The 21,384-nt window shown below is 57.2% G+C and overlaps 2 protein-coding genes across 6 annotated transcripts; one reads left to right on the forward strand and one right to left on the reverse strand.

Annotated features, from left to right (window-relative positions):
* The first annotated feature begins 6,121 nt into the window (after positions 1-6,121).
* RNF126 (ring finger protein 126) lies at positions 6,122-15,892 on the forward strand. 3 transcript variants are annotated; one of them, XM_047777822.1, is made up of 9 exons: positions 6,122-6,303; positions 12,934-12,992; positions 13,184-13,247; positions 13,324-13,568; positions 14,300-14,368; positions 14,442-14,511; positions 14,984-15,077; positions 15,209-15,324; positions 15,410-15,892. In XM_047777822.1, the coding sequence occupies exons 1-9, from the start codon at positions 6,229-6,231 to the stop codon at positions 15,554-15,556; spliced, it is 939 nt and encodes a 312-aa protein (XP_047633778.1). In that variant the 5' UTR covers positions 6,122-6,228; the 3' UTR covers positions 15,557-15,892. The 3 variants fall into 3 exon arrangements, with proteins under 3 accessions (XP_047633778.1, XP_047633779.1, XP_047633780.1); XM_047777823.1 differs by having other exon boundaries at positions 6,135-6,303; positions 13,324-13,487; XM_047777824.1 differs by having other exon boundaries at positions 6,147-6,303; positions 13,429-13,568.
* Positions 15,893-16,528: 636 nt separating this feature from the next.
* Positions 16,529-20,126, reverse strand: FGF22 (fibroblast growth factor 22). Of its 3 annotated transcripts, none has more exons than XM_047777819.1 (3): positions 19,808-20,126; positions 17,606-17,705; positions 16,529-17,523 (listed from the first exon to the last, which is right to left on the reverse strand). In XM_047777819.1, exons 1-3 carry the CDS (start codon positions 20,019-20,021, stop codon positions 16,830-16,832), a joined length of 1,008 nt encoding a protein of 335 aa, XP_047633775.1. In that variant the 5' UTR covers positions 20,022-20,126; the 3' UTR covers positions 16,529-16,829. The 3 variants fall into 3 exon arrangements, with proteins under 3 accessions (XP_047633775.1, XP_047633777.1, XP_047633776.1); XM_047777821.1 differs by having other exon boundaries at positions 17,602-17,705; XM_047777820.1 differs by lacking the exon at positions 17,606-17,705 and having other exon boundaries at positions 16,529-17,500.
* Between the last annotated feature and the right edge of the window lie 1,258 nt (positions 20,127-21,384).

Below are 21,384 nucleotides of genomic sequence, written 5' to 3' on the forward strand. Positions count from 1 at the left end.
GTGTAGGCCTGCAGCTGCAGCTCTGATTCAACCCCTAGCCTGGGAACTTCCATATGCCACAGGTGTGGCCCTAAAAATAATAATAATAAAAAAAGGCATTTCCTGAAGTTCTCTGGTGACCTAGTGATTAAGGATTCAGCATTATCACTGCAGTGGCTTGAGCTCCATCCCTGGCCTGAGAATTTCCATATGCCGCAGGTGCAGCCAAAAAGGAGAAGGAGAAGGCGAAGGAGAAGAAGATGAAGAAGAAGAAATGGGTTGGCATTTTGCCTTTCACCACCATACTGTGAGTCAAGCATACATTTTTCAGGGGCATAACTGAGGCTGGAGTAGAGATAATGACTTTTCAGGAGTCACAAGCCCAACTGGGTCAGCAGTGGAGTCAGTACCAGGTAAATTCTAGGTTTGTGAGATTCTAGGACTTGTGTGCTGCACCCTGAGGCAGGGCTGTGCCCTCTCTGAACTGGACGGAGTGAGCCCCCAAGTTGTGGCTGGCATCCCCACTTCTGGTCCCATCATCAGCTTTTCCTTTGGGGAATCGTCTCCTGCTCTACCAGCTCAAACATCCCCAAGAGTGGGTGCCAACCAAGTCCAATCAGTTAGAATCATCTGACATTCACCAACCAGGCAAGTCTGTTCTAAGACTTTTGCTGAGAAAGGGACACCCACTTCTTGCCTGAGTTTTAGGGTTTCCTGTGCTATTATTGGAGGTCCTGTCTCCAGCTGTGCCTGAACTCCTCCTCCCCAGTATGATAAACCTGGTTTAGGAGTTCCCTCGTGGCTCAGAGGATTGAGCATTGTCACTGCTGTGGCTCTAGTTACAACTATTGCACAGGTTGGATCCCTGGCCCAGGGACTTCTGATTGCTGAAGGTGTGGCCAAAAAAAAAAAAAAGATAAAGCTGGTTTAATGGGACTTTTCCGTCACTTGGAGTGGATAAAACCAGTTTACAATAAGCCTGTTCATATTTTATCTGAGAAGACCCTTTAGAACGCAGAGTTTTGCAGGGGCTGTAGGAATCACACACACCCTGAAGTGTCAACCACTGTCTCTAGGATGCAGATCATGGCCTGGTCCAGAACGCTCAGGGTCACTTGATTCCAAATTACTTAAGCCAGAAGATGTTTGTGATTGACTCCACATCAACTTAAGTCTCTGCAGCCCTTGGACTAGACTTGAAACTCTCCAGGCTCTGGGAGGCAAGGCCTTGCTGGTTCCCTAATGGGCTATGTGATGATCACTAAGGCAGTACCAAAGACTTGGCGGTGGCAGATGGCATGGTAGAACTCTAAACAGAGCTGAGCCTTATAATGCCCCAATAGGATGTGCCCTCCCTGCTCCAGTAGGGTCCATGGCTCCCCATGGTTCCTTGATGGATCCAAGTTTGTCTGCCTAGCTTTGAGACTCCTCTTTCTGAGTTTTCTCAATCTATGCCCCGTCCCACAGCTACTATTCCATGTTGCCCCTCAGTGTCCCACCCCCCAACCCTCTTCCCTCCAAAGGGTCGAGATTTTGCGCACAAGCTGGCAGCCATGTTTTCAGCAGCAGGCAGGGCCTGCCCTCAGCCCAGAGTGAATCCTGATTGGCTGAACAGGGTCAAAGTGAAGTCAGACACAGTCATGTGATCCAGCTCTGGCCAATGGCAGGAGGGATAGCCAGCTGGGGTTGAGCTTCCAGGAAACATAAAAGTCAGGGATGGAACCTGGATCCTCATGGATACTAGTTGAGTTCTTAACCTGCTGAGCCACAACAGGAATTCCCAGGCTGTGTTCCTGACCCTGGCACACAGTCCATCTTCCATCAACACCTGTTATTGAATGCTTGAATGGTGGTCTGCTTCCCTACCAGGCAGAGATGGTGGGACCACACCCCTTTCCTACCTTTCCATGGTGCGGGCAGAGGGGGGGAGTCGTGGTCAAGCCTTGAAAGCTGCCACCTTGTGTAAGTGGCTCTTCCCTGGACCTTAATTTCCCCTTCATAAAATGGGGAGAATTGTGGTTATTTCCATCAGGGATAGCTGGGCGAGTGAATATATGTGCGTGGTGAGTGCATGGCAGCCCCTGTTGACCACGGCAGGGCCCCAAGGGGTTTAGTCTCCCCAGGGATGTGAGAACGAACTGCCAGGGGACCCCACTGCCACGCCATCCCCCATCTACACTCCTTCCTCGGCCCCTGAAACTCAGAGGGGCTTTCTGATTTGTTCCATTCATTCATCTTCTCAGCCCTTCTGTGTTTGCTCAAGTCCCTAGGGCTTTGTCTCCACGTCACAGCCGAGGCATGTCCCAGTGTAAGGACTATACCAAGACAACACCATGCAGACAAGCAGCTGTGCATGGACAAGACTGTGGCTTTTTGTGTCCACGGCCTCCAAGGTCCCAATTTGCTAAATTTGCTGCTGGGCCCTTTAAGAGAGTGGCCTGACATTAGGAATACATCTGGTCGCATTTGAGCTAAAGGGGCTTGGAGCAGCCACTTTGCCAAAAACTTCACAGAGACACAGAGAGAGAGCACAATACCTTAACCACTGGTGTGTCTGGCTCAAGGACGCACCGGGCCCTTTCTTACAACTTTTCTGCAAATTAGAAATTGTTTAAAAAAAATTTTTTTTTTTTTTTTTGGCCGCGCGGGGGCGTGTGAAAGTTCCCGCGTCACAGCAGCAATCCAAGATGCTGCAATGATCTTATCCCACTGGCCACAAGAGAATTCCTAAAATAATTTTTGAGCAGTACTTCAGAGGCATTGATCAGGAGAGAGGGAAAGAAGGCATCTGTCTCTCCTACTGCCTTCCAGGGTTCCCGTCTAGACGTCTTATTCCTGAAAGATCCCTTGAGCCAGTAGAAACGAAGGAAGTTTGATATAACAGGATTGTGGCTGCCCCTCCCCCCAGGGGGAGTGGCTTGCGGGACATCAGAGGTTCTGGGGCGGCAAGGTCCTGGGTCCTGATCTGGGTATGGGTGACTCAGGGGTCCATAAAAGGCCATTTGAACAGAACTCCGGGGAGTTACTGTGTGGGTGTCAACAGCATAGCTAAAAGCAAACCAATTCCAGAAACCAAAATATATTAATTAAAAAGTGAAAAACAAAGGGAAAAAACACAACTCTGAAGGTAGCAGCAAAAAAAAAACTTTAAAAATTTAGGAGTTCCTGTAGTGGCGCAGCAGAAATGAATCCAACTAGGAACCATGAGGTTGCAGGTTTGATCCCTGGCCTCGCTCAGTGGGTTAAGGATCTGGCATTGGCATGAGCTGTGGTGTAGGTCACAGATGCAGCTCAGATCTGGCATTGCTGTGGGTGTGGTATAGGCTGGCGGAAACAGCTCTGATTAGACCCTTAGCCTGGGAACCTCCATATGCTGGTGTGGCCCTAAAAAGACAAAAAAAGACCCCCCCCAAAAAAAACTTTAAAAATTTAAAGACAACCCCCCACAAATGCAAAAGAAAAAAATAGAAATAAAAAACACAAACCAACAAATATAGATTTGAAAAAAAGACAGAAGTCAAAATACTAAATATGGGAGTTCCCATCGTGGCTCAGCAGTTAACAAACCCTACTGGTATCCATGAGGATGGGGGTTCAATCCCTGGCCTCGCTTAGTGGGTTAAGGAGCCAGCATTGCTGTGAGCTGTGGTGTATGTTGCAGGCACAGCTTGGATCCCGAATTACTGAATTCCAAGGGATTTGTTTCTGGTTTTGTTTTTGGCTGCCTCTGTGGCATATGGAAGTTCCCCAGCCAGCAGGGATCAAACCCACACCACAGCAGCAACAATGCCAGATCCTTAACCTGCTGAGCCACCAGGGAACTTATCACTAACTGTTCTTTATTCAAGACTCTTTTGAGCACCTATATATGCTGGGTACTGGCTTCACCTATTAGGAGATGCCATTGAGAACTCCTGGGTCTGGGGACAGCTGTGGGGTGAAGGGAAGAGGACACTGGGCAGCTGGGTGCAGAAGAGGATGGGGGCTCCCCAGAAAGGGGTCGGAGCAGCCTATTGAGAAGCAGGGAAAGAGAAGGAACAGTCAGAATGGCACCCCCAGATTTCCCTGTTGGCCTAGCAGTTAAGGACTCAGTGTTGTCATTGCTGTGGAACCGTTTGATCTCTGGCCTGGGGAACTTTCACATGATGCAAGTGTAGCCAAAAAAAGAAAGAAAAGCAAGGTACTCCCATACTCTTAGCATAGGGCATGACCAGGCAAAGGCCCTGAGGTGGGATCCAGTTCAGACCACTTTTGGGGGCTAATGAGACTGGGTTGGGGAGGGTAGGAAAGGAGCAGATGAACTCAGGGCAGCAGCAGGGCCCAGTGAGGAAGTGCCTTGGGCACCCACAGGTGCCCCAAGCCTAATCCAGTCTCAAAACTCTGAGAGGTAGTTTCTGTCATCTGCCCAGAGAGGTTAAGTGAATTACCCAGAGCCACACAGCCAGTGTGACTTGGTGGGATTTGAATGCATGCTTGCTGACTCCAAGGTCTCTTGGGCAGTACCTCATAAACTTATTCACAATAAATATCTCTGTTGTGAGACAAGCCAGGGGTTAGGCATTAGAGGCCTGAAGCAAACAGCTCCTCCCCGGATCTGGGATGGGGGTGTGGGGTGCCTGGATTCCCAGCAATGGGGTGGGGGGCGCTCTCTGGTGGTCAGAGCAGGAATGGCTTGGAATCACACCCCAGCCTTGAAGGATGCAAGATGGTGGCTGGCATTCAAGTCCTTGTTCCTAGCTTCTTGATATTCAAGATATTTTATGCACGGGCTCCAATTTTTAATTTCTTGACACTCTGGCTCCAGTGCTCCCTTCAGCAAGAAGCCCAATTCCAACGAACTCCTATTCATTCCCCAAAGCTCTGGCTCCAGTGTCCCTTCTCTTAGGAAGTCCTGTCTGTCTCCGGAGGCAGAATCAAAACCACCTTAGGGACTCATCCTCTGGCTTAACTTCATAGAGCTGGGGTGTCTGTAACCAGTTCTGTCTCCTCCAGCCATAGAGTATTTCAGAAAACCATTTTCATTGCCTGTTGAGCCTGTCATTTCCCCTGATGTGTCACCTAGCAAAAGGTCTGGCATACAACAGGAGCTCAATTAATATTTGTTGAGTGGATAAAGAAATAAATGTAAGGGCGTTCCCGTTGTGGCCAAGCAGTAACAAACCCAACTAGGATCCATGAGGACACAGGTGCTATCCCTGGCCTCACTCAGTGGGTTAAGGATCAATTGTTGCCATGAGGCTGGCAGCTACAGCTCTGATTTGATCCCTGGCCTGGGATCTTCCATATGTCACAGGTGCTGTCCTAAAATGACAAAAATAAAGTAAAATAAAGTAAAATAAATGATTGGTCTGGAACTAACCTCAGCAATGATCCTGGCCTGCCGATTAATTTGGGGGTTGGGGTTAGGTTTTCTGCCCTCTGCTCACCCCAAGGTGCATCATGAGAACAAGGCCACACCTGGAAGGCCTCAAATTTTCTTATCCCAGGCATCACCCTGAGGCACGGGAGGCCAGGCCTCCTTGATCCAGGATTGGGCCTCCTGTCTCCATTCATTCAACAAGTGTTCATGGAATGCATGTGTGCATGAGTTTAGCTCGGAAGAAGATACAAAATCGCTTCTGTTGTGGACATGTCCCTACAGTTTATCAGGTGGAAACAAGTGCCATTGCAGAGGGCGCCTCAACAGGTGAGACACTTAAGCAAAGACTTGAAATGTCTGGGGAACGGTGCACCGAGCATGGGCACAGCCAGTGCACAGGCCTGGAGGTAAGAACGCGCTGGAGCGTCACAGGAGCAGTGAGGACAGAGAGGTGAGAGAATGGTGAAGCAAGTAATAAAGGAAGTTGGGGCTTTGCAGGTTTGTAGATGAGTTGCTCAGGCCTGCCCAGCTCAGGCCCCGCCCCCGCACTCCCTGTAGCCCCGCCCCCCCGGACCCGCCCCGCCCCCAGCACCCCGTTCCAGGTTGCCAAGGCGACTCGGCTCTTCCCCGTGCAGACTCCACCCCTCGGCCTCCTCCCGCAGCCTGGCCCCACCCTGGCCTGGAGCCCGCTCCTAGTTTGCCTCTCGGCGGCCACCGTCGCGCAGGCAGCTGTCTGCACCTCTTCTGCCACCCCTCCTAGCCTCACGCCGTGCGTGCCGTGCGTGCCATGCGTGAGCGTGCGCGGGCGCGTCGGCCGGCGAGGGAGCAGCAAACGGCCGGCGGCGGGCGCCGCGCGGGGGGCGGGCGGCGCGGAGGAGGCGGAGGTGGCCATGGCCGAGGCGTCGCCGCAGCCCGGACGGTACTTCTGCCACTGCTGCTCGGTCGAGATCGTGCCGCGCTTGCCGGTGAGGCCCAGGCCTTGCGGGTGGGGGCCTCTGCCTCGGACTGAGGCGAGCTGGCCGGGACGGGGAAACTGAGGGCCCGGAAGCGGCCTGCCCTGGTGGCGCAGCGGGGTCGGCGGCCAAGGGAGCGGGAGCCCATCCCGAGTGGGGTCGGCGCCGCGGGCGCCTCGTGGGAGGGAGTCAGCGCTCTCCGGGGCCTGACGGCGGCCGGAGCCTGTGTTCTTACGTTTCCCGGGGGCTGGGAGTCTCGTCCGATGGGCCTTCCGCCCTCGTCCAGGTGGAGGCCGCTGGAGGGCTGCTTGTGAAAGGCTCCGTTTCCGGGCCCCTCAGCCCGGAAGTTCCGGGATGGGAGCAGTGTTCCCTCCCGGCCGACCCTCCCTCACTTTCACGACTAGAAAACCGAAGGTACCGCGCTTCATGCCGGCTCTGTTCCTGACATTTGCCACTGGGCCAGCTCCCAGGGAGCAGGGAGAGGGAGGTGTGGGTGACCGAGAGGAGGAACTGCAGGTGGAGAGGCCCTATTGAGCACCTACTCTCCGTGGTCACCTGGCTAATTTCAGGGCCAGACTAATACCTGCCTTCCCAGCGGTGGAGTCGCCGGGGGAAGCCGGGAGGAGTCGGTGGGCAGTATCCCAAACACAGAGAAGGAAAGTGAGCTGGAGTCAGGGTTTGGAGTGGAGAGGGGTGCCTAGGCCCAGGCAGAGCGAAAGGGTAGGGATGGTTTGGCTTCCAGAGGCAAGGGGTTTGGGCGGGGGAAAATAAATTGAAATCCCGGGTGCGTGAGCGACTTGGGGAGCTGGGGGACTTGACCTCTTCCCTGACTCCAGCCTCCCGGAAGTCCTGCTTCTGCCTCTTCCGGCTTCCTGTGCACCCCAGCTCTGGGACTGGTCTTGCCCAACTGCAGTAGGAAGGGGCAGGTCCTGGGACAGCCCACTAGCCCGGATTAGTTGCATGCAGCCCCTTGCAGCTGGTGTGAGCCCCAGGACAAGCCCTGGGTCTCAGGATCACTCCAGAGCCATTGGGAAACTGGGGCTGAGCAGTCTAAATGGCTAGTTGTTCTGGCCTCCTTTCTCAGGGCCAGCACAGGGCTTGGGTCCTGGACTGGAATGGCCACTTGGTGGACCTGAAGGACCCTGACCTTTTGGCTGTCGCTGGGTTGGTTCAGATCTTCCTGGCCACAGGATCTAGTGGTGACAAGCTAGCTTTGGCCTTTGCTCTCAGAGTTTATAGGAAGCCAGTATTAAACAGTGACTGGCAAATATTTAGTCTGGAATGTTGGTAAATTCTGGAAGAGCACATAATGGCGGGGAGGAGACCTGCTTGTGTGTTTGGGGTGGGACTTGACAAGGCCTGGTAGGCAGGTGACTTCAGTAAGGGGCACACCTGGTGTTCTCGGGGATGGAAAGGTTGGCTCTTCACCTGGAGACAGTGGAAGGTCCCAGCCAGCACTGGCACCCCTGCATGGGGACCTCTTTTCTTGGGAAGCTAGCCCCAAGGCTGGCTCACTATCTGCTGTCTGGGCTGATCTCCTACTTGTGACTGAAAGGAAGGGGCAGTTGCTGTCGCAGCACACCCGTCAGGCACCCTGGCTGCGTATGGGTCCTTTTCCCAGCAACTCACGACCCTGAGCCTCAGTCTCCTTGCCTATTAGATGGGTAGATGAGGCAATCCCTGTGCTCCATGGGGGTGTGTGTGTGTGCTGAGGAGCCTGGGATGCCGGCCTGGAGCGGGCATGTGGGGGCAGGAACCAGACGGGCCAGCTGAGTGGATACCTCTGCAGTGGGGGCACAGGCCCAGACTAGATCTCTCCAGGAAATGAGGGTGCTGTGCACATGGTAGATATGGAGTGTCCGCAGGCAGGGCATGTTGGCAGGCCCAGGGCTTTCTCAGAGGCCAGGCCCCAGTAAGCATAGGTTCCGTCAGGTGGGCTGACCAGGTGGCAGTCATGGGTCTGCCCACCGCCTTGGGTGGCCTTGTTTAGACCTGTTGTTCCTGTTGATGGTACCTGCCTCTCTTTCCTGGGTGTGGTTGAATGGGGATGGGGACGGGACCTAGCAGCTGCCTCGGAGGGCTGTTGGAGTGAAGAGAGAAGGCCTGAGTGTGCTTCCAGCCTTGCCCTGCCCACACCTCATCCTCCCCAGAGAGTACCCAGGCCCAGCTGGGCCATCTGATCTCCCTGCAAGTGAAGCCCTGTCCCTTCTTAGGATGTCTATTCCCCAGTTGTCACTACTGGGGGCCAGGGAGACTCAGTGTGGCATTGGCTCGGGCAGCTTTCTGGGAGCCCAGAACCTGAAGTTGAGAGCCGGCGCAAAGGACACCGAGGGCCGTTGCACTGCTTGCTCTGCAGCTCTGCACTTGATGGCTGCTCCAAAGATGGCTGGGGCAGCCGGGGGTGGAAGTGGGACAACCCTAGAGAGGTGTTTGGATGAGGGGTGCTGGGGAGCCCACAGCCTGGGCTCCCAGTGGCTGTGCCCCTGAGCCTCATGGTGCTTTTGCAGTCTGAGGTGAGGTGTAGCCCTGGCATGGCGGGCACACATGTTGTGTTGATGGGAGACGGGGTCCCAGGGATGGACACTTTGCTGGCACACAGCAGGCCCCAAGTGCCACAAGGTCCCCAGCTCTGCACCCTGGCACTCAGTAGTGTGCCTAGGGGTTTTTGACACTTGGGGAACAGAAGGGAAATGACTGTGGGGTGTGGGGAAGCTGCTAAGACCCAGAAGAATGCTATGGGGTGGGTGACAGCACTGGGGCCAGGGCAGCTTTCCCAGGGGGTCTGGACAGGCCCCTGGGCCCAGTGACATCTGAGGAGGTGTGGCCCTGGTGTCTGTGGGCTGGGAGCACAAGGGGCTGCAGCAGTGTGGATGTCTCATGTCTGTGTTTGGGCCTGAGTTCACATATGCCCAATAGAGCTTTGTGCCCTACCCCTCCCTGGGGTCTGTGCTGCACCTAGACTTGAGGCCAATGTCTCTCTGACTCCCACCTCAGTGTCTGATTTCACCACATGCACCTGGCTGGAGCCCCTGGGTCTGTACTGGTGTGAAGGGTGGTACCTGTCTCTGAGGGCCACCCCAGCCGGCCTGGAGGCTGAGAGCATGGAGCAAGGGCTCAGTATTTAGCGAGCATCAGTTCTGACCCCGGTGCTCCGGTGCCAGTGTTGCCATGGTGATGGTGATAGGGTGGCCCCCTTACCTCCTGTCTCCTGAGAACCAGAGCCATCAGCTAGGTAGGTGCTCACAAGCTAGGGCCCTGTGCAGGGAGGCAGGCTCTGCCCTATGGGAGGCAAACGTTCTATCCCAGGGCACCTACCATTGACCACACTGGTTAACTGCCTTCTGAGGAGCAGAGCATTGGAAGAGCCTGGGTCTGGCCCTACCCCACCCCAACTGCCCGCAAGCAGAGCTTGGCGCTCCCCCTGAAACCTGGGCATTGGCAACCATGGCTCTAACAGGGCGCCCTGCCCTCTGAGGTGTGGAGCTCAGCGTGAATGGAGGGCACAGAGCTTGGGGTCGAGGCTGTCTTCTGTTTGCAGGTGGGGAGACTCAGGCTGCTGGGAGCTGCTGTGTAAGCAGAGGGGAAAGCATAGGCCCTGATGTGGGCAGAGCTTGGGAGTGGCCAGGCTGGGTTGTTACAGGGCTGCAGGGTGACCTGCAGAGCATTTGGGCTCAAGGAGGCACAGGGACCCCTGAGGATGATGAGGTGACAGGGTTATGGGCAACTGGGAGCAGAAGGGGCTCCTGATCTCCAGCAGGGCTGATGGGTCTAGGCAGGGGCTGGGGGCACCAACCCTGCCCCGGCTTTTCAGCAGAGAGTGAGATACTGGACCTTATTGCAAACCCAGGCTTGATGCTGGTGTCTGTAAGCTTGTGTTAGGGGTTGTCTGATTGTCAGCTTCCTAACCTTGGTCACCCCAGACTCACCTGCAGCCACATTTACCCAGTCCATTGCTCTCTCCAAGGGGCCCCCTGAGGTGGCAGTAACCCTGGTCACTGTTCACAAAGCCTCGTGTGGCCGCTTTACACCCTGTGAAACGTGAGGAAACCACCAGGCTGAGGGCTGGTGCCAGGGCCTTAGGAAGATCTCCTGAGTGACACCCCACTGCCCCCAGAAATCTTACAGCAATGACAACAGTAGTGGCTGCTCACTGTGTGGGGGAGCCTCCCCTCAGCCCACACCCCTGCTCAGGAGGCAGAGGGCTGCTGTCCTTGCTATTCCTTGTTCACAGCTTTACTGAAACACATCACCTCATTTAAGTGTGCTCTACATCTCAGTATGTGCAGTACACTCATTCCTACATCCAGCAGTCACCTTTGTCCAGTTCCAGAACATTCCATCTCCCCAAAAGAAACCCTGTCCTTGGAGTTCCCATTGTGGCTCAGCAGGTTAAGAACCTGACACATGCAGTGAGATTCTACCGTATAGCACAGGGAACTATATCCAGTTACTTGTAATGGAGCATGATGGAGAATAATGTGAGTAAAAATACATATGTATATATGACTGAGTCACTTTGCTGTACAGTATAAGTTGACAGAACACTGTAAGTCAACTTTATTGGAAAAAATAAAAGTCATTAAAAAAAAAGAAACTGACATGGTGTCTGTGAGGATGCAGGTTCCATCCCTGGCCTTGCTCAGTGGGTTAAGGATCTGGCATTGCTGCAAGCTGCAGCGTAGGTCTCAGATGCAGCTCCGATCCAGTGTTGGCGTGACCATGGCATAGGCTGAGAGCTGCAGCTCCAGTTTGATCCCTAGCCTGGGAACTTCCATATGCCGTGGGTGCCGCTATAAAAAGGAAAAAAAAAATTTAGAGGCATTCCCATTTTAGCTCAGTGTTAATGAACCCAACTAGTATCCGTGAGGGTGCAGGTTCGATCCCTGGCCTCTCAGTATGTTGAGGATCTGGGTTGCTGTGAGTTGTGGTGTAGGTCACAGATGCGGCTTGGATCTGTTGTTGTTGTGGCTGTGGTGTAGGCCAGCAGTGGCAGCTCTGATGCGACCCCTAGCCTGGGAGCTTCCATTTGCCATGGGTGGTGCCTTAAAAGAAGACAAAAAAAAAGAGAAAGAGAAACCCCTTCTGCATCAGCAGTCACTCCATCCCTTCCTCTGACAACCAGGAACTCACTGTTTGTGGATGAGCCTGTTCTGGACGTTTCCCATCCATGGCATCCCACACTGTGTGTCCTTCTGTGTCTGCTTCTCTCTGAGCATCGTGGTCTCCAGGTCCATCCACGTGAGAGTGAGTGTCAGTGCTTCTCTCCTTTTTGAGGCCAAGTGATGCTCCTCCTGTGTGTGGGGGGACATGTATGTCCATTGATGGGACACTTTGGTTGGATCCACCTTTGGCATCTATGGACGTTTCCATGTGGTGACTATTTTCCAAGGATCCTGCCCCACTTCATGGCCCCATCAGCTGGGTTGGGGTCCAGTCTCTCCGCCTCCTCCCCACACTGCTCACTGTCAGCTTTGTGGGTCCAGCTGTCTGGGCGGCTGTGAAGTGTATAATGCTGGTCTTGGTTTGTATTTCCTGGTTGCCTGACCATTGTGCATGTCCTTTATCCACTTGCTGCCATTTGTGTACCTTTGGAGAAATATCTGTTATGATCCTCTGGCCATTTTTCTTTGTTGAATTGTGAGAGCTCTTTATATATTTTGCATGCAAGTCCTTATGACCTCTGCATCGCTGACCTGCTCTCCCCTTGGCTCAGATGTGTCCTTTGATAACCAGGCTCCCCTTTGCTTTTGGCGGGGGCCGGGGAGGGGGACACAGTGTGCACTGTCCCACTGTCCTGACGGAGGTGCCTTGCTCCCCACAGAGGGTGGTGTGGCCAGCTGTGCCCTGGCTCACTGGGACTGTGAATGGCACCCCTCCACTGTCCCCACCTCCTGCTCAGCCATGCAGGTGGTGCCTCAGGAAGAAGCACCTCACACTGGCGTCTCATCTCCCTGTTTGTGTGGCTTTGGGACACGTGTGGGCTGGGCCCGTTTCCCAGCCCAAGTGGTGGTTTTGGTCCTCGGGCACCTTGCTGTCCTGGGGCGGGCCCCCGTCTCCGCTCCCTCAGGACTGCACAGTCTCTGACAGATGGCTGTCTTGACTGGGGAAAGTGAGGGCCTAGAGGGGACGTGGCCAGTGGAGATGGGGTCATAGGCTGGTCCCTCTGCATGGGTGGTTTCTCCTGCCCTTGGTGGCCACCTCCCTGGGAACTGATCTGATCCAAGACCCAGATAGTCCTGGAGCCCTCTAGTCACTGCTACAGCCCTCCTGGGGCCACGTCCATCCCCCTGTCTCCTCAGTGTGTGGTGAGGGCGGGTGTGTCACAGGACGTTCTCGTGTCCACTAAGTCAGGAACATTCGCTGGAGCCACGTCAGCTGGCCTGTTGCTGCAAGCCTTATCAGAGCCTTTTTCAGCCTATGTGGCCTAGTGGAGGTCCTGAAACTGTGACTTTTGACAGCACTGGGACCACAGGCTGATGGACTGAGGGATGTGGGAGGGCAAGGAGGTCACTGGGGAGCTTGGGGCCCACCATTGGGAGGAGTATGGGAGGCTGCAGCTGTGGGTGAGGGCATCTGGGCACCCACCCTGCCCAGGCCCACCCCTGACTACAGATCATGCCCACCTGCTCTCCCCTCTCCCAGGATTACATCTGCCCAAGATGCGAGTCTGGTTTTATCGAGGAGCTTCCGGAAGAGACCAGGTAAGGCTGCCCCCAGTCACAGAAGCCATGGTTGGCAAGACCTGGAAGGGCCTCGTTAGCCGGGGGTGTGCTGCGGATGCTGCCTCAGGATGGGGGTGGGGGCTGCGGAGGGCATCCCAAGATCTGTGGGTGGTGGGGTTCTGCCTTTGTCCGTGGGTGCATCCACTGCTGATGGCACCTTGTCCTCCCAGGAGCACAGAGAATGGTTCTGCCCCCTCCACAGCCCCGGTGGACCAGAGCAGACAGCCGATGGAGGTGAGCACCAGCCCTTCCTCCCCTCCACACAGGGCTCTTCTCCTCCTCACGCACTGCCTGACCTTCCTCTCCACAGAATGTGGACCAGCCCCTGTTCACGCTGCCACAGGGCTATGGGCACTTTGCTTTCGGCATCTTTGACGACAGCTTCGAGATCCCCACATTTCCCCCCGGGGCACAGGCTGACGACGGCAGGGACCCCGAGAGCCGGCGAGAGAGAGAACAGCACCCCCGGCACCGGTACGGCGCCCGGCAGCCCCGCGCCCGCCTCACCGCGCGGCGCACCACCGGCCGGCACGAAGGCGTCCCCACGCTGGAAGGGTGAGGGGGCCTGGGGGCGGCCGCGGGCGGGAGGCTTGGGGCTTCCGGCCTGCCCCACCCCGCTCAGGCAGAGCAGCCAGCTGTCCTTCCAGAAGGTTCTGTGGGAACGGGGGTGCGGATGTGGCTCTGGGACTGTTCTCTGGTCAGGGTGCTCCCTGGTAGGTTCAGGCTGGGAGGGGGGCTCAAGTGTGTGCCCACCATGTGGCCTCAACGTCTTCAGAGGGACCTCCATCCTGCTGGCATCTTCCACTTCTCAAACACCTGGACCATGTTCCAGTGCTGTCCCGGGGCACCAGTGAGCCACGTCTGCAATGTCCCTGCCCCTCCCGTGCAGGGTGATGAGGATGGGACAGGAGGACTTGGGGTGTCCCGGCCCAGCCCCCAAGACAGGCCTAAGCTTCTTTCCATAGCTGGAACCTGACTATAGGCAGGCCAGCTCCTGGCTCACCACTTCCCTTTCCAGGAACTGAGGCCTGTCCAGCTGTGGACACGGCCTGGCTCGTTGACCTTGGCTGAGGGCTGACCCTGTGGCTCCCCCAAGTTGTAACGTGGGCTTTGGATGTGTCACTGGGCGCTGTCCAGGTCTCAAGGAGACCCTGCGCTGGGCGCCATGTGTGTTGGGTTCTTTTTCTTTTACCATTGAAAGCCCAGCCTCTGAAGGGCTGGGCGTGTGTTTGCTCTGCCCAAACTGAGGGTACTCACTGCAGGCTGGGCCTCGTGCTCTGTTCTAGGATTATCCAGCAGCTGGTCAACGGCATCATCACTCCGGCCACCATCCCCAACCTGGGCCTGGGCCCCTGGTGAGTAGGTGGGGGGGCCCCCTGCACCCCACCCAGCCGCTCTGCCACTTGAACCCCAGCCCTCTCTGCCCAGGGGCGTCCTGCACTCAAACCCAATGGACTACGCCTGGGGCGCCAACGGCTTGGATGCCATCATCACGCAGGTATGGGACCTCCCTGAGCTGGCACTGTGGACACAGATGCCACAGGCCCTTCGGGCCTTTGTGCAGACAGATTCCACATGGGGGTGGTGTTTCCTGTGTCCTTGGTGGCATACATGAGGCAGGAAAGCTGCCCTTGGGGCCTTTCGCTGATGGCCCCTTTGAGAACTGTGTCAGTGGCAGCCCAGCCCCCTGATCGTAGCCACATGAGGACTCCAGAGGCACTTGCGTTCTGGGAGAGGGCCTGCTGCCCACCTGGGCTGCAAGGTGACACTGACTAGATGAGCGAAAGAGTGAGCAGAAGCCCAGGGCCGGGCCTCGAGGGGCAGCTGACCTCTGAGCCCCAAGGGGCCAGGCCCAGCACCAACGGGGCCTCGGTGCTTTTGCAGGTAACCCAGCCTTGCATTTCAGAGACCCGCAGGCCATGCCCCGCCTGCCCGACCTGCTCCCTGCATTCTGGCCTCTTGTCTTTCAGCTCCTCAATCAGTTTGAAAACACGGGCCCCCCACCCGCAGACAAAGAGAAAATCCAGGCCCTCCCTACCGTCCCTGTGACCGAGGAGCATGTAGGTGGGTGCCTGCTAGTCTGGTCTTGACTTTGGCTCCTAGGGGGCCAAGGGCCGGCACACACCCCGGGGGGGGGGGGCACCTGTTGCTGCCTCCCATGGGTGCATGGTGTCATGGGCTCCCTGCTCCCACAGGCTCTGGGCTGGAGTGCCCTGTGTGCAAGGATGACTACGGGCTGGGTGAGCGTGTGCGCCAGCTGCCCTGCAACCACCTCTTCCATGACGGCTGTATCGTGCCCTGGCTGGAGCAGGTGAGCGAGGGTCTGTCCTGGGATCCCCTCTTGCCCCCCCCACCCCCATCTCTGAACTGCTCCCTCTCCCCTCTGCCCCTCCAAGCACGACAGCTGCCCCGTCTGCCGAAAGAGCCTCACAGGACAGAACACGGCCACTGATCCCCCAGGCCTGGCCGGAGTCAGCTTCTCCTCCTCCTCGTCCTCCTCCTCCAGCTCTCCCAGTAACGAGAACCCGGCTAGCAGCTCCTGAGTGCCCCGCCGGTCCCCAGGGTGAGCACTGGCCGGCGGGATGGGGCCGGCAGACGCCACTGCTCCCACACTGCCGTGTGCCCACGGACTGTGGTGCCACCTGTGCCCGCCATGGGCGGAGGCTTGGAGGACCCGCCCTCCAGGCTGTGGAGGAAGCTCAGCCTCTGCGAGGGATGGCTCCGGGCCGGGCAGGGTGCAGGGCATAGCCGCCCAGCGTCCCCGCCCCCCACCCCCACCCTCGTTTGTCTCTGACCTCACCCTCTACGTGTTCAACGGCGGAAAGGTTTTTATAATTTTAAATTATTACTGCTTTGAAATAAATGGACGTTTGAGCTCACACGCGGCCCTGCATGATCTGTGGAGAGATGGGGTGGAATCCCCTGCTGGGGCCCCAGCACCACGTGGACAGGCCGTCACTCCCCAGCCTGAGTGCTGGGCTCGGGACCACCAGGATGACCAGCAAAACAAGGACAAAACTGCTCCGACAGGTGTTTTTTAAAGGAGAAAATGTGTATCTTGAAAGCTATTTAAAAATACACCTACAGAAAGAGACGCAGGTGGTTGGTGTGTTCCTTGAATGCGTGTGTGGGCAGGGCCTAGCCCCTTTGCTGGCACAGACCGGACCTGGGAAGTTGACCACAGAGCCCCAGAGGCCCAGCACCTCACACAGGCTCTTCCCGAACAGGGGCACATGGCTGCGTTGGCTACAGGGAGCCTCTGGTCTGCATCCCCAGGAAGGCACCCCCCCCCATGCTTGGTTTTCTGTATCTTAAGGGGAAGGCAGCAGTGGGGAGAGGGTAGCCCTCACCCGCCCCTCTTGGCTCTGCCCCTTCCCTTCAGGGAGCTCCCACCAGGTGGGGCCTGCATGCGTACCCACTCACTCCCAGCCCACCCTGCCAGATCCAAGGGGCTCTGAGGACTGACACCGTGTGTGGGTCCCCAAGGGCAGCTATGACAAGTCACCAACCTCTGGTGTCTTAAGACAACACAGGTTTATTATCTCACTGCCCTGGGGTCATGATTTCAGTGTCCCGTGGCTAAACCCAGGTGTGGGCAGGGCTGGTCATTCTGGAGGCTCAGGGGAAATTTGTTTCTTTTCCAGCTTCTAGAGGCGCTGCATCCCTGGCCTGCAGCCCCTTCCTCCATCCTCACAGCCAGCAGCACGGCATCTCCCGTCTCTCTGCCTCTGACCCTCCCGCCTCCCTCTTATGAGGACCTGGTGATGATACTGGGCCCCTGGGGAATCCAGGACCATCCCCATCTCGGGTCTTCACTTAACTCCACCTGCAAAGTCTCCTCTGCCACGGGAAATGACACATTCTTGGCCTGGGACCAGGACCTGCCCCTCCATGGAGTCTCCGTGTTCCCCTTGCCCCAAAACCCCTCATTTGGCCCCAGCCTCCCCTCCTCCTCACTGGCTCACCCCCCAGTGGGTTCCCATTCCCTGCCTCTGCTAGGCAGTGTCCAGCCAGGAGGGCCCCCCAAGGCCTGGCAGCTGCCTTGTTGAGGCCTCCCTGCCCCCCAGCTTGTGACGGCTTCTGCTCACTCTGTGTCCACCTCCCCTCTGACTCAGGAGCTCTGAGGGCCGGGCCATATCTGGGGGCTCCTGCAGTGACCCCAGTGCCCAGCACAGCAGGCACTCCATGCGTGTAAAACCAGAGAGGGACCAAGCAGGTGTTGGGGGTGGCAGGGCCTTCCCCAGCCTCTGGCTGCAGGCTCATGCGGTCAGTCTCCTGGAATCTTCCTCCAGCCACTGCTCGTGGACGGTCCGCCTCAGGAGACCAGGATGGGCAGGAAGTGGGTGGACAGGTGGTGTTGCCGCGTGAGGCTACCGCGCCTGGGGGCACCGCGCCCATCCAGCGCCAGGAACATGGGTCGGCCCAGGTGCTGCCAGCGGACAGAGGCGTAGGTATTGTATCCGTTCTCCTCGATATGCTCCCGGAACCTGCAGTGTACAGTGCAGACCCGCTGCGGGGCCCGGCCTGTGAGGCGGCCGCTGGACTTGCCTCCTGTGGCCGTGCACCCCAGCCCACCCTACGCACTCACCGACCCGTAGAGACGGCCGCGGCGGTTCATGGCCACGTAGAAGCCAGTGTGCACCGCCTTGAGCGCCACGACACCCACGCGGATGGAGCGGATTTCAAAGACGCCTGCGGGTAGGGGCTCGGTCAGGGCCCGCCCACCCCAACTCACCCACCCACCCCCACGGGCGCTCTGGTTCATTCATCTGGCAACATTCCCTAGGCATCGACTGTGCCTGGGCCCTTGCTGGGTGTGGGGGTGCACCAAGGACCACACAGGTCCTGCCAGCTTCTGCCCCGAGGTTGTGGGGGTGGCAGAGGGTGAGGAAGGTCACTCAGGCCAGTATGAAGGCCTGAGGGAACTAAGTAGGGGAGGGATCAGGCCTTTTTCTGGAGGGCACAGGGGAGCCACTGCAAGCTCTGGATCAGGGGAGGTCCTGTTAGGGGCAAGGATACCAAGCAGAGGAGGTGAGTGCCTGCCCAGAGAGCTGCTGATCAGTAAGAGCAAGTCGGGAGTGTAATAGAAGTGGGCCCCCCAGAGGTGAGCACAGGCCCAGGGTGTATGTGTGTGTGGGGGGCTTCCTCATGATTGGGACTGCCATTACCACCTCTGACCCTGACCACTCAGCTAGCCCCGGCCATGCCGGGTTATGGAGGGGGACAACTCCGGGCCTGGCCCCTGCAAGAGGGGGGAGGGATAAGGGTGTTTACAGCACAGTATGTTCAGATCAGTGATACCAGTTAACACTACTTGAGTGCCAGCTCTATGCCAAGCATTGTATCTCACCCAGCACCAGATGGGAGGTGCTGATGACACTCACTTCACATTGAGAGAAACTGAGGCCTGGGAAGGGAAGTGGCAGAGCCATTTTCGGGCCCTGTCTGTGGATGGGTGACCCAGGCAAGCCCTGCCCAATCTGAGCTGTTTCCTGTCCAGTGAAACAGGACTGGGGGACAAGCCACAGCCCACACTCTGAGCCCATCCAGACACTGGGGCCTAATCTGGAGTCAAGGCCCTGCTCTGGTATTCAGTCTGGACTTGAATGCCTGAGGCAAGGGGAAGCTCACCCCATGACCTGTAGGACCTTTGCACCTGCTATTTCTTAGGCCAGGCACTCAGCACCTCTTGTGCACGGCCAGCTCCTTCTCTCTATACAAGCCTCATCTCAAGCCCACCTCCTCATTGTCCCCTCTATTGCTGCCCAGGTAGAAACTGAGGTTTAGAAAGAAGAAGTGACTGTTCCAGGTCACCCAACAGAGCCAGGTCTCACCCCCAGCCCGAGGCCACCCTTCCTGGCTGTGCCCACCACTGAGCAACCAGCCCAGCCAGTCCCCCTGTCCTTGCCCTTGTCTGGTTAGCCTAATGAGGGCCTTGAGAGCCCAGATGAAAGCAGCTGGGAAGGGCAGGGTGATTATCTGTCCTAATAGTGGGTGATTCAGGCAGTGGCCAGCAAGGGCTCAGCTCCCCTGCCCGGCCTCAGAGCTGTGGGGTGACTGAGACAGGCCTGGGGTCGCTGGCCACCTGGGTGTCCTTTTATCCCCAGCTTCTTCCATCTCTTTCTTGGCTCTTTCATCTCCTCTTGCCTCGCATACCACGAACACTTATTGAGAACCTACTGTTTGCTGGGCAGGGCAGCAGGGACATGACTCCAGCTCCATGAGTTTCTGGACACTTTGGCACCCTAGCTCCTCACCCCCATACATACCCCAGTCAGGTCATTTGCCCTCTCTGCCTCAGTTTCCTCATCTGCCAAATGGGTGTCCAGGAAGAACTAAAGGGGCCCCAACTCAGGTTCTGAGCTTGGTTTTGCAGGGTGAGGAGTTCAGAGTTCAGACCTAAGCTCTCCCCTCACCTCATTATGTACTGGACCCACAGGGGGCTCTTCCCAGATCCTCAGTTTCCCCTCTGTAAATGAGCCCAGTTGACCCCAGCCTCTGCTCTTTGGCAAAGACCCTTCTGCTGAGGCAGGCTGGGAGCTGGGAGCCTCCTCTATGATCTTCACCTCAACTGTCCAACCCTCCCTCCAAGAGGGTTGGGCCCACTTTACAGTTGAGGAAACTGAAGCCCCAGACGAGAAATTACTTGGCCGACGCCACGCCTCCAGACGAGCTTCTGGACCCTCCCTCAAGTGAGAGAGCCCAGCTCATCGCTGCTACTACTGCCACTTGCAGCTATTGTCCGCCTAGCTGCCATGTACCCCGACCCCCTGGTAGCGCCCCCGGCCACTCACTGTCAGGGCTGTGGTGCCAGCGGGTGCCTTGCACACGGCCACTGGGGTCCACCAGCAGAAAGAAGTGGGTGGAGGAGAAGAGGCGCCGCCAGCGCACGTCGCCCTCCAGGTGTGGGTAGCTGCGCGGTCTCCGCAGATTGTTTCGGGTCCCCGCGGCGCCGGGCGCCCGAGCCAGCAGTAGCCACGCCAGGCCCAGCCATAGGCGGCCGCGCATGGCCCCGAGCCCCGCTTGCTGCCCTCTTTGGGCTCCCGGCGCGCGTCTGTGGCTCTGCCATTGAGCGATCAGCAGGCGGAGACCCCGACGCAGCTGCACCGCGGGCCAATAGGGCGCCTCGAGGGCGGGGCCAGCGCCACAGGAGGAGGGGTGGGGCCGTGGTCAGACAGCCGACCAATGCGCAGCGTCGGGAACAGGCCAATGCGGTTCCTCGGGGGCGGGGCCACAGCCGTAGGGGCGGAACAACTACACCACGGAGGCGGGGCCAGCCCGCGAGGCGGAGCCCATTCGGGAAAACACGCCTCCGCGCGTGTTTGTTTGTCTTGCGGAGCGGGAAGAAAAGTTCTTGTCGGTGATTCACCAGACTGGCCTGCAGGGGCTGCGTGGGTGTGAGGGTCAGAGAGGCGGGCCGCAGAGACAGAGAGAGACCTGGAGAGACGGAGACGGAGACAGAGAGAGATGGAGACAGGAAGAGACAAAGAGATAGGAAACTGAGGGGAGACGGAAAGAAACAGAGACTTGAGAGTCTGTGAGAGACGGAGAGAGATAGAGACAAAACTGCAGGGAGAGAAGTTCCTTTTCATGGATCAGTGGTTAATGAATTTGACTAGCAACCATGAGGACGCAGGTTCGATCCCTGGCCTCGTTCAGTGGGTTAAGGATCCGGTGTTGCCTTGAGCTGAAGTGTAGGTTGCAGACACGGTTCGGATTCCACGCTGCTGTGGCTGTGGTGTAGGCTGGCAGCTACAGCTTCAATTCAACCACTAGCCTGGGAACCTCCGTATGCTGCAGGTGCGGCCCTAAAAAGCAAAATTAAAAAAAAAAACAAAGAACTACAAGGAGAGACAGAGACTATGAGACTAGACAGGCACAGATGGCTGAGACCGAGAGAAACACATACGTGAGAAATATAGAAGTTGGACAGAGAAACTAGGAAGGATGGAGCTGCCTGGGGGTCATGGGTTGGGACAGAAGTTCTGGACCAAGTATCAGTCTCTGCCGGCCAGGGCCCTGGACTGGGCTCTCCCAGGGAGGCTTGTCCACCCTTCAAACTGAGAGCCAGGCTCCAGGGCCAGGGGGCTTCACCAAGGGGTGAGCCCTGGGGAAAGTGTGAGTGGAGGAGCAGGTGCACTGTTGGAGGACAAATGGGTGAATAGGGCACAATGGGCAGGAAGGTGGCCAATGGGAGAATGGGCATGAATGTGGCCATCTGATGGGGACACATATGATAACCAAGGGCAGTGCCCCATCCCCAGCATCCAGCCCAGCACAGTCATCTGAGGCAGTAGGAATGGGGCCACCGTGTTTACACCTATACCTGCTCATCATTTACAGACACACCCTGGGCCCTGGGCCCTGGGAG

Source organism: Phacochoerus africanus, chromosome 4 (assembly GCF_016906955.1).
Source record: "Phacochoerus africanus isolate WHEZ1 chromosome 4, ROS_Pafr_v1, whole genome shotgun sequence".
NCBI classification, from domain to species: Eukaryota; Metazoa; Chordata; class Mammalia; order Artiodactyla; family Suidae; genus Phacochoerus; species Phacochoerus africanus.

Excerpts from the sequence above, each read along its gene's own strand:
- RNF126 (XM_047777822.1), top strand. The coding sequence starts at position 6,229 with ATGGCCGAGGCGTCGCCGCAGCCCGGACGGTACTTCTGCCACTGCTGC. Across the intron at positions 13,248-13,323 it reads AGAGCAGACAGCCGATGGAG|AATGTGGACCAGCCCCTGTT; the intron begins GTGAGCACCAGC and ends TCCTCTCCACAG. Across the intron at positions 13,569-14,299 it reads GGCGTCCCCACGCTGGAAGG|GATTATCCAGCAGCTGGTCA; the intron begins GTGAGGGGGCCT and ends GCTCTGTTCTAG.
- FGF22 (XM_047777819.1), bottom strand. The coding sequence starts at position 20,021 with ATGCGCGGCCGCCTATGGCTGGGCCTGGCGTGGCTACTGCTGGCTCGG. Across the intron at positions 17,706-19,807 it reads CTGGCACCACAGCCCTGACA|GCGTCTTTGAAATCCGCTCC; the intron begins GTGAGTGGCCGG and ends CCCTACCCGCAG. Across the intron at positions 17,524-17,605 it reads CGCCGCGGCCGTCTCTACGG|CGGGTCTGCACTGTACACTG; the intron begins GTCGGTGAGTGC and ends CGGGCCCCGCAG.